This window comes from Mizuhopecten yessoensis, unplaced genomic scaffold, assembly GCF_002113885.1.
Source record: "Mizuhopecten yessoensis strain PY_sf001 unplaced genomic scaffold, ASM211388v2 scaffold7713, whole genome shotgun sequence".
Lineage (NCBI taxonomy): Eukaryota > Metazoa > Mollusca > Bivalvia > Pectinida > Pectinidae > Mizuhopecten > Mizuhopecten yessoensis.
The window spans coordinates 104,895-121,109 of NW_018407185.1; the positions used below are offsets into that span (position 1 = coordinate 104,895).

The 16,215-nt window shown below is 38.0% G+C and overlaps 1 protein-coding gene across 1 annotated transcript in view; it reads right to left on the minus strand.

Moving 5' to 3' along the window:
- Window positions 1-8,866, minus strand: part of LOC110454180 (tryptophan--tRNA ligase, mitochondrial-like) — an 11,037-nt gene extending 2,171 nt beyond the window's left edge. Inside the window, exons 1-6 of the mRNA XM_021503556.1 lie at window positions 8,756-8,866; window positions 6,696-6,874; window positions 5,936-6,017; window positions 3,917-3,997; window positions 3,276-3,358; window positions 2,365-2,483 (exon numbers count right to left, since the gene is read on the minus strand). Of these exons, the coding sequence (XP_021359231.1) occupies window positions 2,365-2,483; window positions 3,276-3,358; window positions 3,917-3,997; window positions 5,936-6,017; window positions 6,696-6,874; window positions 8,756-8,845 (634 nt within the window). The 5' untranslated portion in view covers window positions 8,846-8,866. The remainder of the gene's footprint in view (window positions 1-2,364; window positions 2,484-3,275; window positions 3,359-3,916; window positions 3,998-5,935; window positions 6,018-6,695; window positions 6,875-8,755) is intronic.
- Between the last annotated feature and the right edge of the window lie 7,349 nt (window positions 8,867-16,215).

The following is a 16,215-nucleotide window of genomic DNA, read 5'->3' on the forward strand; positions in this document are numbered from 1 at the left end:
GTTGGAATACTCGGGGTTGGATTAGACAGGATGTTGGAATACTGGGGGTTGGATTAGACATAATGTTAGAATACTCGGGGTTGGATTAGACAGGATGTTGGAATCCGGGGGATTGGATTAGACAGGATGTTGGAATACTGGGGGTTGGATTAGACAGGAAGTCGGAATAATGGGGGTTGGATTAGACATGATGTTGGAATACTCGGGGTAGGATTAGACAGGAAGTTGGAATAATGGGGGTTGGATTAGACAGGATGTCAGAATACTCAAGAGTTGGAATATAAAGAATGTCGGAAAACTCAAGATGTTTTTTCTGAAAAACAGTGAAACCTGTCTAATCCAACGATTAGACAGGTTTCACTGTTTTTCAGAAAAGAAATCTGTAGCAATAATAGAATAGATTTTTTTTCCCTATTTCATTTTTTTTTATTTATGTGCTGGCCACTTCAAGTTCATGAGGAGGGGAGTGTGGGGGGNGGGGGAGGGGAGTGTCATTGAGTTTGTCCTGGTTCATTGTCATTGCTCGAGTGACTTTATTTCTGAATTTTCCTTATATGCATACAAAGGTCTAAAAAGAAGAACACCTCAAATGAGATTGTATTTCAATGTCAAGGTCAACGCACTCTAAATAAAGGTCGAAACAGTTTATGTTTCAGTTAATAGTGTCAACATCAATAGAACAATTTGTTATTTTGTACAATTCTGATAATTTAATTCTGAAATTGGAAAGGAAAACTTTTCATGTACAAATTTTGTGTCGTTAACCTTAACATGTGCTCTCATCTGTTCTAAAATTGAATATAACGTTTGAATTTTCAATCTCTATAGACACTGTTGTAGACGATTATTGACATATGACAGATGACTACATTTGGAGATTTGGTTTGGTTTGGTTTAGTATTGTTTAACGTCCTATTAACAGCTATGGTCATTTAAGGACGGCCTCCCCTGTGTGCAAGATGCATGCGTGTGTGTTTTGGGAGGCTGCGATATGTTCATGTTTGTCTCCATGTGATAGCGCGGAACTTACGCCGACTTTTTAGTGCTACCACACTGAAACATACTGCCGAAGCTACCCAGCAGGACACCTCACCTGGTCACATTATACTGACAACAGGCGAACCAGTCGTCATACTCCTAAATTGCTGAGCATTAAGCAGGAGTAGAAACTACCATTTTTACAGACTCTGTAATGTCTCGGCCAGGGGACTGAACCCAAAGCCTTCCTCACAGGTGCGAACGCTCAACTAAAGGCCAAAAGTGAGACATTGTCAAGGGAGACATTTGGAAGAAAAAAGTTGTTTAGAAAGAAGAGAAAAGATAAGATCCCAAATTTAGTCGCCTCTTACGATCATGCAATGGGGGCAGCAGGTACAATTCTTACGCCCTACCTGCAGGGACTTGTTTGGGGGAGAATAGTGAACGTCTATCACTTTATAAACTAACCACGAAACCAATTAAAAAGCATGTTACAATCAACATTGAATTATCTAGAAATTATCTATCTTAGTGATTTTTCTTAAATGGAAACCTTAAAGCCTTAATTATAATCAGGCTGTCTTTGTTTGCAGCAAAACTGACTGAGCTACTAGGAAAATATTGCATACAAAAAGGCAAATCTGTCTTTTTTCAAATCACTATGTGGAAAGTTGGACAACCAGACTAAGGGTGGCTGAATGAATGATGCTGGATAGTGGGACAACCATATTTAGGGTGACTGGATTAATGAGACTGGATAGTGGGACAACCAGATTAGTGGTCACTGGATTAATGAGGTTAGATAGTGGGACAACCAGATTAGTGGTCACTGGATTAATGAGGTTAGATAGGGGGGACAACCAGATTAGTGGTGACTGTATTAATGAGGTTAGATAGTGGGACAACCAGATTAGTGGTGACTGGATTAATGAGACTGGATAGTGGGACAACCAGATTAGTGGTGGTTGGATGAATGAGGTTAGATAGGGGGGACAACCAGATTAGTGGTGACTGGATTAATGAGGCTAGATACTGGGACAACCAGATTAGTGGTGACTGGATTAATGAGGTTAGATAGTGGGACAACCAGATTAGTGGTGACTGGATTAATGAAGCTAGATAGTGGGACAACCAGATTAGTGGTGACTGGATTAATGAGGTTAGATAGTGGGACAACCAGATTAGTGGTGGTTGGATTAATGAGGCTAGATAGTAGGACAACCAGATTAGTGGTGACTGGATTAATGAGACTGGATAGGGGGACAACAAGCCCCTCCATTGGTAATTATTTTGAATCCCAACCACTAATGGATGCTTCCAGTTAAATTTTGGTCAAATTCAAATCAGTGGTTAAAAAGAAATGTTGACATGTTATTAAATACTTACTCAGCAGTATTGAGGGTTGGGGGAAGAGGTGTCCAAATCGATTGTTGAATAATTTTGCGAGCGCACGAGCAAGTTCTATATGACAAAACTGGTCCTCTCCCACTGGTACTTCAGTGCCTCTGTAAAATCGTGATTGTGAAGAGGTGAAACACATAAATAACAGAATCTTGTTATACTGTCGCAGTTTGTCCAATAACATTTTGGCATTATAAAGAAGTTTGGTGATAAATCTAGGAAAACCTGTAAAGGAATTGTTAGAAATAGCAAAAATGTAGACCATTTGTTTTTAATTTGGAATACATCATTAACAAATTAATTAATTGCCATGAAATATGATGTCTATGGTGGCATATTTCTGCCGTCGATTTGCGACTTGCGAGTTACCTATGTTGACATGATTTATAAAAGATGTTGACATAGGAATATTGATGTAGATTATGTCAATATCTTCTCAGATTATGTCAACATCTTCTCAGATTATGTCAACATCTTCTCAGATTATGTCAACATCTTCTCAGATTATGTCAATATCTTCTCAGATTATGTCATGTCAGCATCTTCTCAGATTATGTCAACATCTTCACAGATTATGTCAACATCTTCTGAGATTATGTCAACATCTTCTGAGATTATGTCAACATCTTCTGAGATTATGTCGTTGACATCTTTATAAAATATGTCGACATAGGTAACTCGTAGGTCGAAAGTCGATGGCAGAAATGTGCTGCCATAGACATCACATTGGAAATGTCATCGCAAAGCAATGGCACTTGATGCCAAAAATAGAAAATTGACCAATGAAATAACTACAAGAGTGTAACCCACTATGTGATTTACCAATAAATGTTGATCAACCCCTAGCAGGCAGTGTTTGTGGGAGAAATAAAATGACTTGACCTATACCGACTTACTTGTAAAGAAGTATATCAGCTGCCTGCAGAACTGGATACGTATACAATCCTAGCAGTGCGTCTTTCGTTGCCGCTGACTTTTCCTGTATTAAAAAAAATTCAAATGTACACTCAAGACTTCTTTTCCTTTACCATATCAAGCCATTGCATTCTGATGTCCCCAGCATCTCACTTTAAATTTGGCCTTCAAGATTCCTAGTGTTTCCTTCAAAATTGAAAAATACTAATATGTGGGAAAACATTGAAAAAGGGTCAGGAAGGAATGAAATAAGGAATGGAAACAACAGGGACAGGAAGGAAGGAAATAAGGAATGGAAACAACAGGGGCAGGAAGGGATATAATGTATTAACTTCATTTATTTTACAACAATTATAAAACAAATTATTTCAACTTATATTAATCACTCTTGTTGGCCAGGTGTGGAAATAAAATAAGTGATGAAGAACAACAGGGACTGGAAGAAATAAAATAAGGGATTGAAGCAACAGGGGCAGAAGGGAACATAATTTGGGATTGAGAATTACAGGGGCAGGATGGAACAAAATGAGGGATCGGAAACAACAGGGTCAGGAAGGAACGAAACTGGTGATTTAGAATATGAGATGGAACCCATGTGAAATGAAGCGAAAGTCAGTCTTACTTTCCATGTAGGTAGATGTGCCAGACGACTTAGTGTACATTGACATCCCAGGATCCAGGCAAGTTCCGTGTGATAAGGTACCTGTAAACAAATGTAGTCCTCAAGTACTCAAGTTATTGATTTCAGTATTTTTTCATATTTGGCTTGTTCGTGTTTTACGTCCTATCAACAGCTATGGTCATTTAAGAAGGACATGCTAGGTTTTGGTGGTGGAGGAAAGTTGGAGTTCCGGGAGAAAAACCACCGACCTACGGCCAGTACCTGGCGACTGCCCCACGTGGGTCTCGAACCCGCGACCCAGTGGTGGAGGGCTAGTGGTAGCAGAATGTCAGACGCCTTAACCACTTGGCCACAGCAGCTCCTTTACTGATAAATTAGATCTAGGTCTAAGCTCTCCTAGAAAGCAGAATCTGCAGTGAAAAGACAAGTGTTTTGGGCAAATTACGTTAAATAATTTTACTTTATTAATATTTGTATGTATACAATCATACTTACAAGGGTATGTAAACATTATGATATATATAAAATTTTAACATCAAAATTGTAGGTTCTTCTGCAAAGAGACACCATTTGTGGAAGACTGTATTAGTATATAATGGCCAGTTTTCCTGAGGGTCTGATCTCTTAAGAGTGTCACCCCTGCAGGTGGGGGATCAAAATAAATCTGATGCGCCCATTGCAATATTTGGGATCTTTATCTTTCTTTCTTCTTCTATCTACCTTTTATTTCCTTGCGCCTTGCTTGGCAATACCTCACTTTTGGCTTAAATGTTGAGCGTATGCCCAGGTGAGGAAGGCAAATGGGTTCTGTCCCCAGGCCGGGACATACCAAAGTCCTTAAAAATGGTAGTTGTTATTCCCTGCTTAATGTTTAGCATTAAGGTGAAAGGCAACAACTGGTTCACCCGTTGTCAGTATGACCGGGCGGAATGCTGTGCTTAGTGCCTTTGGCATGGCATTTCAGTGAGATAGCACTATAAAGTTGGCATCAGATCCGTGCTATCACAAGGATGCAAGCACGCCAACATACCTAGCTGCCTCTTGCATACACACACGCAAGCACACATACACTACACATATGGAGGCAATGACCTTAGCTATTAATAGGATGTTAATCAAAATTAAACCAAAATAAACCAAATCTTAGACAGTTGGACGGGGGAGGTATAGTGCCCGAGCAACTAGACAGGGACATTATATATCCCCCCAGACAACGCTATCAGAAAACGGTTCCCGAGGGAAAGAGACATAATAGATTTAGTACATCACATGATTTTCATTTCACATTTGAAAGACAAGAACTTTTTGAGTAACCTTCCCCTTTATATGTTCCTTATATTTGCATGAAAATCTGCCAACACATTGTTTAATTCATTTATTTCTATTACCAGTAAATTGCGGTGTCTTGTTCACTTTCCTCTATAGAACACTGAGTATTGATACATCTAATGGTATTGTCTGTTTTGTCTTTATACTCATTTGTGCCTCTGTAAAGCAATTTGAAGCCATTTTTGGCAGAAGAAAACAATGAAATGAAAACAGAATTTACAGTGCCTTCTACGAGAAGGGACGCAAACTCTTGGCGTCACCTTACTTTTTACTGCGGGTTGATAAAAAAGGTTTAGTGCCCGTCGCCATGTATAGTTCCAATTGTCAAGGAAGTCAGTGCACTATACCATATAGAACAAGGGTAGTTATCCAATAGCCTTCCTAGAAATTATCATGTGATGTGCTTAAATCTTGATATATATAAAAAATATAAACTTTATTCATTTTACAACAATTATGACACAAGTTTTTACAACTTATACTATAAACCACTTTTGTTGGCCTGGATTTAGCGTGCGGGGGATCTTAATGTGGGAGTAAACCGGAGCACCCGGGGAAAACCCACAAGGTCGGACAGGTGACGCCAAACCTTTTCACGGTTGATCGGCGAATCAATCCCCAACTGCCTTGGTGAAAGGCAAGTGTGTAATCCACTGCACCAACCGACCACCCCAATGCTTGATATTTTACCTGTGACTGTTGAAACAATATTCCTCTGTCCGGATCGATTCCACAGGCCAGCAGACAAGCTGTCATAGACATAATGTTTTCTCTGCCAATGAAAAAATTTAAGCAATTCAATAAAAGAAACATTGAAGGAAGTTCTTGGAAATTTATTGTGACTTTCGTTGACAACAAGTAACATAAACACAAGATGATTCCACAAAAGGGGGCCTCGGTGGCTAAGGCCTCGGACAACATTCTGCTACCACTAGCCCGCCACCACTAGGTCGCGGGTTTGAGGCCTACGTAGGGCAGTCGCCAGGTACTGCCCGTAGCTAGGTCGGTGTTTTTTCCCCAGGAACTCCCGCTTTCCTCCACCACCAAAACCTGGCACATCCTTAAATGACCATAGCTGTTAATAGGACGTAAAACACAAACAATCCAAAAAAAAAAGGTTCCACAAATTTATATTTATTCATAACTGATAACAAACATATTTGCTTCTGGAACAAAGTGGCAGCTGTAAACTAATGTTGAGAGTTTGTGTAGACATATAATGTATCTAGTGTAGGTCTTGCCAATATACCATGTATTTTTGAAATCTATAAGGGTTGTTTTCTTGATACACATACATACAGTCTCATGCCAAATTAAAGGTCACACATGAATATTTACAGTACTACCAAAACAAAAAGATAATTTTGAAATAGCAAACTTAATTACCTTCAGATTAGTGGAAAATGTGAGTTGTTTCTCAGCTTTTTGATATTTCCGTTCGAAATCTTACCTAAGGATGGCCGGATCTTGCGGTACTGTGACTGAATGTAGATCTACAATGCTATACATGACACTGCTATGAGTGTCTTGTAAGCGGATCCAGTTTTTGATGGCACCAAAGTAATTACCGATATGTGGAATACCAGTTGGCTGAATTCCGGAGAACACCCGTTCCGGAAATGTGACATTCTGCGGATTAAAGAAATCATTCATATCATTTAATTATTTTTTTGGGGGAGTTTTGGAGTCCTGTCTTATGGGGTTTAAGATCTTTTGTTTGTTAAGCTTGATTTTGAAGAAAGAAATTTATCACTAATCTGTTAAAATCATGATGAATTTTTGCAGATGATATAAAAAGCACAGTACATAAAGAACGATTGAAATTACAATTTCAAGATATTTTCGCCATCTTTGCAAACGGTTTTATATACAACATTAAAATGTAGAGTGCCCTATATAATTTGCAAAATTACTCTAAGGTGCCTTACAGCACATGAATAATAGTATTCCTACACTGACAATTATAAATAGAGTGGATAAAAAAGGCATACATTCACAGGTTAAGTCCATCACCATTTGAACTGCATGATTCAAGTTCAATAAACAGATAGGTAACTGACCAGCACGCGTTTCCGCTGGCCCTGACACCAGACTTAGACATTGTCACAGATAGATGTCTGGTGTGGGGCCAGAGTGCACTACTATAATTATGAAAACGTGGACTACTTCAACACCATTTGGTATCGGGGAGTTTTGAGCCAGTGACAACGAAAATCTACTATGACACAACACATACCTCACATATATCGATAAATTGATTATTTATTGAGCGAAATCCGCTCTTATCGTCACCATCAGCTGTTACATTCTGTCTGTAGAGTCCTGGGTTTTCAATTGCTCAAAATTTCCCATCTGAGCGAACGCCATTTTGCAGGTCAATGGGTGACTAATCAACAAACCGTACTGATCCGGAACAAAAACAGAAAATATTATTCTTGTTGAGAAGATTTCCGATCCGCATCTTTTTGTTGATTAGTCACTCCCCGACACCAAACGCTCTGGCCCCACACCAGACATCTATCTGTCAAAATGTCCAAGTCTGGTGTCAGGGCCAGAGGAAACTCAGGCTAGTTACTGACCAAATTCTGCCCATTCACAAACACTAGCCTACCTACATCAATATAAATTACTGACGAGGCAATAGTCTGTGTAACATTTAGAAAGATGGAAGTGTGAGATTGCTGCGACCCCAGACTTTCTAGTCAGTTGCTCTACCACTGAGCTAAAAGGAAATTTCCTCTGGTACAAAGCTTAAGAAGGCGACTGTTATCCTATGTACAATTAAAATCTGTCACACTTCACCCCTCCCCTTTTTTAAATGCGTTTGCCCTCAAACAACACAACAACCTAGGTTTTAACTCCCTGTCAACACAGGAAGGGCCACTGACCCCATCTGTAACAGGAAAGAGAGAATAGTGTGCTACAACCGGAGATCAAATTCCCTCCAGCATATACATGTAGGACAACATACCACTGAGCTAAAAGGAAATTCCCTCTAACATGAAGCTAGAAGACGACCGTAATCCTATGTACATATGTTAACACTCAACAATTTAAGGCTTTGAAAATGATGCAACAAAATTTCTGCATCATTTTGAGTGTAAACAAATGGGATGTAATGGGAATGTAAGTATGAGTGATATCACCACTGCCAGATTCGTATCTGGCTACATAATAAATATAGGTAAAACGAAAGTAGGCGAGTAACACGAATCGCGAGGTATCCATTTGTTCACCGAAAATCGACATACATGTTCGTGTTAAATCGTACGAGTTGATTTCTAACTATCCAAGATATGACAATGTGATAATGTATACAATAGCAAAGAACAATGTCTTAATGTAGAACGAGATGCTACTAACGTACGCGGACTTTTTCTAATCTATTTCCGTGTAACGTAGGAGAAACAAGGTTATATTCAATCACAAATATAATTTAGCTGAAACAGAACTAGATATGAATAACAGGTAAGCAACTACCTCCTTTTTTGTCTTTGATGTAAACCATACCTCATTATTTATACTTGAGCAAAGGCATCTTTTAGCAAGCCTACGGGTTGATTGTACATTCAAGAGCATGAATCTACTGGACAGCGCCATGTTTGTTAGCCCGGGTTGCCTACCTTTATCAAGTTACACCGCTTTTAATCAATAAACTCCAAGCACAGGGTCACGTTAAAAATGTCTGAAATACACATATGCTATACTGGTACGGGTCACAACACACATAAACATACGTGTATGTTTATGTGTGTTGTGGCCCGTATCAGTATAGCATATGTGTATTTCAGACATTTGTAACGTGACTCTGTGCTCCAAGAGAGGGCTCAGACAGATCTGTGTTGATTGCCTTTTTATTGAGATAACCCCAAAACTGTGCATTTGAAATTATTCTACTATGTTGTTCAATTACTCTTCTAAATATATACATGTACTTCCGTTTAATGTAGATCCTTTTTGTATCAGAATTAAACCGCTTCAACCGGATAAACGAAAGCGATCCCGACCATGTCACATTTAACATGTGAATTTCAATATTTCTATTCGTGCGACCAGGGACAGTATATATCGAACTTTTGCATATAGTTAGGTGATGGCATTTACTGTATAAATCAGATTTTTTTTTTTACAAAAAGTCACTTAACGAATTGCTATAGGCGCGCGAAACCTGTTTGAGCACTCTTTAGGGTGACCAATTCAGAAAATTAGGCCGGTTACTAAACGTATACATTATCATACTAACTGATATATATATAATTTAAGTGACGCCTGTTTATTTGTGATCTTACTTGGATGTGTCTAGGTGTTTGGGTGGGGTTTCTGTGTGTTTAGGGGTGTTTTGGGTGTTTTTGGTTAAATTGTGCCACCCCTAAAACACCGGCACTGAACCGAAGCACGATACGAACATGACCTGAATGGTGCTTGTTGAGGGGCAGTAGCTATAGAGCATTATTAAAATTTTCCCCAAATTATTTGAATTCTGTTTAAGAATTGAAGCAAAATGAATCAGGTGTGGGTTTTTTCCCCTTTCTAAGTCCGTGATCTGATCAAGCATTGTGTTTTGATCACAGACTTAAAAAATCTAATTCCGTGGTTTTGATTGACAATTCCCGTATTTGGCATTCCATATATAGGTAGAATGAGCGTTCAATCATATTATACTATACTGTAAGTCTTGTGTCAATATACGTCTCCCAGTGCGGGCCCTTATCGTTTTGTACGTATAGGGCCGGGGATGATGTTTAATTGGTGCACGTGACTGGTATGGATTGCCGGTGGTACGGAACAACTGGACTCGGGGTGGGGGTTGACGTTATCAAACAGAGTCTATAAGCGATGAGGTTGAGTTGGGTATCTATTGGACGGGATATAGCAGGAACTTTGTAAGAATGCACGTGCCAACACTCCCAAGCATACATTTGTCATACAAGTCCATTAAAACTATGCCGCAGTAAGTTCCTATCAGCCAAGATTTCCTATGTTCTTATCCGTCAGCTATGTGGATATTTTTTGGGGAAATAATTTTCCATCCAAACTGCACGATTGTAAAACACCAATCTGATTAAAATCATATGTTACATATGATGGCTTCGTTAACTTCGTAGGCGGAGCCATGTAACAGATGATTTTAATCAGATTGGTAAAACATTTGATATTTTCAAGTTTATTCACTTCCCCAGGGGCCCCGTGACTTCTGTCAAGTCCTCAACCACAATATAGTTTTAATTCAATTCCCTTTTGTTTAGATTCGTAGCCTTTCATTTAATTCCCTATAAGTCAATTAGTGAATGATCTTGTGCGATTTTTTTTTTCAAAGCGTCTGAGCCTGCGATCACTGTGTCTTCAATTTTGTTTAAAACGGCAATTTTGGGGGTATTTACATGTTTGGACCCTGTAGTTTATGAAACACTGCACTTGTCGCCATCTGTAATACTAATGATGTCTTAAACTAAACAACGAAGGCACTTAAGTTAGAAGAAAAACACCTTATAATTAAAACTTGTGTGGTAGAAATTCGTCAATTGAAAGTGAAATACATGTATGTGTTGCTTGTAATCTTGAAATGCATGGGTGTTCATAACGTAACATATCACACATGGTTACATTTTACGTAAGGAACATGCATATTATCAATCATTTACAGTCAAACATTTTATGATTGAATGCACTGATTTCAAACAAATACGCGATAGATTCTATAATATACTTTCTATGAAAAGTTTATTTGAAAATGTGAGTTTCTGTGCATTCAATATACGGTTATTTACACTCAGTTGATCTTTAAAGTATACGTAAGATATGATATACATGTATTTTGCAGCCAATTCGTTTGCTATTCATGTATTTTCTTATTCTTTACATTTTAATTGTATTTAGCTTCAGTTTAATGTGTTTTTTGAAGGTCTCTTTTTAAAATGTTGTTTGGCCCTAAATGACTCACTTTGTCAATGGGCCGTCAAACAGTAAATAAAAATAAAAACAATACACTAACCCAAAGTTAATCGCCTTGTTTTGATTATTTTGACCTTAACCCGCGTTTTGCTATCATATTCAAGTTTCACGACTAATTATTATCATTTTGAATAAATATTGATACTTTAAGGAAAACAACTTCAGAGCAATGTGTTGCAATGGGGGAAAATAACTTAACTTTAGGATCTTCGTCAAGTTAAGGAACTTTAGTGAAACCACGGACTTCTAATCTAATTCCGTGGTGAAACTGAGACCAGGGTCGGAAAAAGACTGAGCTGGCGCACTTGAGACTGGTACCTCATAATCTTGTAGGAGTTACGCCCCTTTACTCAGATTGGCGGCAACGCACACACATTTATTGTTAAAAAAAGGTTGAAAACCTGTCTTTCGTTATCTTTATAGGTACTTTTGTGCATTATGAGATGCTCATGCATTAAGCGTGTGTGTGTCTTTTCCTAACATCAGTTAATTCAAAGTGTCACTTTTATGCGACTGAAAAATTGGTCGGAAGCACGTAAACTTTGGGCAAGTAAGGTAGTATATATGTCTGACTGGTAATTATGGGATAGTGCGAAATAACCGACTCCTTAAATGGTTTTTGATGGGGCGGATATACATCTCCATCCCCAATCAAAAGAATTTAAAAGGAGATAGTTATTTCTCACTAACGTGAGGGATTGTGATTTATTCATTATTCTGTTCGTCTGTATAGTTTACCCCCCACCCCCTCCCATGCAACAGGTGTCATTATTTTTTCCAATGCCTCCAATTAGGGATCGAGCTCTACCGAATGAGGTAAAGAAAAATTATCCCTAGCCGAGTCAGTAGGAAGCGGCTAGTATTTCACCAGGGTGACGTCCCGAGTTATCTATAGGGATCATAGCGATTTTTGTGAAATTATCGCTGGGTATTTTGTCAATATTTCCCGGCTCCCTACGTGGGCGCCAATGTAACAGAGGTTATTATTTTTCCAATGCCTCCGCTTGGAGTCGAGTCCGTAACCTTTGATTTACTAGTCTTACGCTCTACCGAATGAGCTAAAGAGAAATTCTCCCTAGCCGAGCCAGTAGGAAGCGGCTAGTATATATATATATATTTTACTAGGGTGACACATACAGTTTGTTACAATAATTAGTAAAAAGAGTTCAAATTATGCCACTCCATTATGAAAGGAAACAGGGCAGATGTTTTATGGAATGTGACGGGTGTATAATTTTCAGCCCTAGCGGTAATCTTCTCTTGTGAGCAGGTATTGATTGTTACTTCATTGGTTTGTGTGAGATAATTACGTCGTTTTCTCAAAAATTGATGACGTTACTCTCACAAACCAATGAAGTAACAATCAATACCTACGCACACGCGAAGATAACTCTGTAATACGCAAAGACGGAATAGACTTTTGTTGAGGTGAATTTATGGTTATATGAACCTGAAAAAGTGATACTAACCAAGACAAAATTGATGTCAATATCACTTTTTCATATTCTTATAACCACATACTTACTGAAATAAAAGTCTTTAATTCCTATTTTAGATGCTAAATAATGTTTTATTCACCTAACAAGATTGAACATGGGAAAATTGTATGAGTGAATGAACTGCATTTGGCAGAGAACATTGTGACGTTACAACTGAAATGACGTCATAAAGTCACCATTATCCTGCTGTTTCTAAAATTATTATATGATTGGTGCTAATTCACAGTCCTGATTGGAGGAGCGACGTCATATGAGGAGTCTGTATATATGTTACAGACCTCGTTCTATGAATAGAAAAGTGTTACAGCCCTCGACCTATAAATAGAAAAGTGTTGCAGACCGCTACTAAAAATAGACATAGGTTATTTCCCAGCCAGTCTCTAATTCTGTTACCAATCACGCTATCTCATCAAATTCCTAACCATATGAATATTGATGATGTCGATTGTGCAAATAATGTTTACTTGAAATTAAATATCACATGAATTGAATCTGAAATTCAATGTGTATGTTATTTTGTATTGGAAGTCCTTCACTCTGTGATTCCAAAATGGTCCATGCCATCCATTTGTTTACGACATAAATAATGATTAACCTCATTGTAAAATGTCATATAATAAAACAATTATTGACTTCAGGTGAGGTCTATCCCTGATTTATGGACCTGGTCTGAACAATATTCACAGAGGCCGAAGACCGAGGTGAATATTGTTCAGACCAGGTCCGTAAATAACCATTCACAGAGGCCGAAGGCCGAGGTGAATATTGTTCAGACCAGGTCCGTAAATCAGTGATAGACCTCACCTGAGTCCATAATTGTACAGTAGTATCACTGAGTTAATATCATAAAGTCACCTACCTCCACGTGATTATGATCCAACCAATATTAATGAGGATGTAGGAATAAAGAGTGTCATCTGATATTGTAGAATGTCCCAAACCTATGAAACCATAATATTGTTTAATGAAACAGCCCAATTAAGGATATCTGTTCCTCTACAGACAAAATATGAGAGAATTCTGCTGAACGTTTTCATGCATAAAACAACATACATTAACTTCGTTTTAGATCAATCGGGAACTGTCGTCACTTTCCGTAAAACTATTTTCTCTATGCAGCTTTATGGCAACTAGAAGAGTAACTACCGATGACCAGGTTGCTCAGTAAGTTAGAGGAACAGCTACTATATACCATATATATGAATGGGTCTAGGGTTCGAATCCTTGCCCGGCTCAGTTGCGTTTGTACCTCACTCGGAACATTGTTGCTAAAAAAAAAAAAAAAATCTGTACTTTTTTTCATTATTATTTTTTTTATATCAAAAGTTTCAGATGATATTTTTCAGTAATGAGTTATCAATGCTATAATCATGCCGAAAAAAATGTTCCAGTGTAAAGCGTTTTATTTTTTTTGACATTGATACGAAGATGATTGCTTACAGATGATGGCAATTCTGCATCTTGTGACATCCTTGACTTGTAGTCCGTCACTGCTGTCATTCTTGTCGCGATGCCTCATTTGACGTCATCAGGTGATGGCCAGCCCTCTTCAGATGTTTCGACCCTTAATCACTACATCCTCCGGCTGGTGGGTCAGTAGTGGTGGCCAAACCACTACTCGTCTATGTTGGCTTCCACATCGGCTCTTCTCGTTTGTGCCATAGCCAGCACGATGCTCTCTGCAGCTTCTCCCAATCGTCTGATGGCGGTAGCTCTTGCCCTCCCAGTGAGTCCTGTCGACTGTAGTGTCCTCCACACTGACTGTGCGGGGAAAACTCTACAGCCAACCTCCACTGGAAAGAGCCATACTGTCCATCCTCTGCTCCTGCACTTTTCCATTAGCTCATCATACTTGGCTTTCTTCCTCTCGTGGGCTTCCTCCCATCATATAACTGTTGCCTTTGACACATATTCTAGTAGGTTTTGGACATTGCGACTCTTCGTCTTTTAATTTTAACCCAGAACACTCTCGCGGGTAAGAGTTTTGTTCTATTAATAGTGGAGACTGTAAGCTATACTCATATCTTATTTGTTATTACTTTATTACAATACAGTACAATCGGAAACCGTCGGCACTTTCCGTTAACGAAAATTTCTCGTTTACGGAAAGCTGCCGACAGTTCCCAGTTGCACTTAAAATAATTGGATACATACATGCCTAATGGAAATTCATTTCCACGTCACGTCACTACTTCGTTATTGTGAATATAATTCTGGGTTCATAATATTTATAAGAACTCTTTTTTTAGTTTTATTTTTATTTTCGTTTGTGTCATCTACGTTCTAATCAAATCAAATATCCCACAGCGAGAAGTCAGATTACAGATTTAATCATATCAAGCTATGATAACATCACAAATTCGAATCGGTAAAAAATAAATGCAGTAAAATTCATGAATATATCTTCTTTATTTCTGATCTGTTTTAATCTAAATTTTGCACAAAATTGTGCGTACCGAGGACAAAACAAAATGAAATATATTTCCATTTATTTTCTCAGAGATTTTTACCAATCTCAAGACGAGGAAGAAATTGATTTATATCCTTTTGGGAAGTTCATGTAAATGTACCCCGTGGATCAGATTACAGATTGAAATTGAATTTCGGATATTGATTATGAAATATGAATCTGCTACAGAACACCATGCATACAGTATTGTGTATTGGGTTGGAAGTTTCCCCGACGAGGTGACTGTGATACGTACACAATCTTTTTTGTGAAAGCTTCGTTATTGATTTTTATTTTGTGAGTGACTTTAATAGGTTTGGGCTTTCTGACAAAATCTTCCGCTGTTTTCTTGAAACATATTGAAACCTCAGTATCAGTTTTACCAACTTAAAGCTGTTTATGGATTTTGTTTTGAGTTTAAAGATTCTCAGTTCTCCATTTCATTTTCCCCTATTATCCCGTTATAGTTTTGTTTTTTATACTTTTTGTTTTGCCTCGTTCGGTCCAGTCCTTTGCAAGTTAATTATTTTTCGGAATTAATTGGGTTTTCTTCTCTATTTCAACAATGTCATTATTTTATTTAATATTTGTTTTTGAGATATTGGTGATTTCTATTTTGGAGTAGAAATATCGTGAACTGAATCCAAGGCTTTAATTGATTTTCATTGGTTTAAACATGTTTGAGGGTATTCTATGAAGTGGTAATTTCTTTCCGTTTGATTTGTGGGTTTCGAATTTTCTCATAACTCATCTTTTGAAAAAAAATGAAAGTAGGAGGAGTAGAACTCATCGAAGATAAAAACTCTTATTGGCTTACGGAGGAAGGAAGGAAGGAAGGAAGGGAAAAAATCAAGGAACAAACAAACGGTGCCTTCTCTGCTTTCGACGGCGACAATAGGAAAAGAAATTAAATCTATTCCTCTGTCTACTTTGCTTTAATTTCTCTCTCGAATTTTCTAAATTATAGGAAGACTTTTACAACATCTCTGTGGTAATGATACAAGCAGTTATCTCGTATTGTTAATAGTCTACCCTGACATTCTATTTATAACATTTTACTTTCTTTAAGG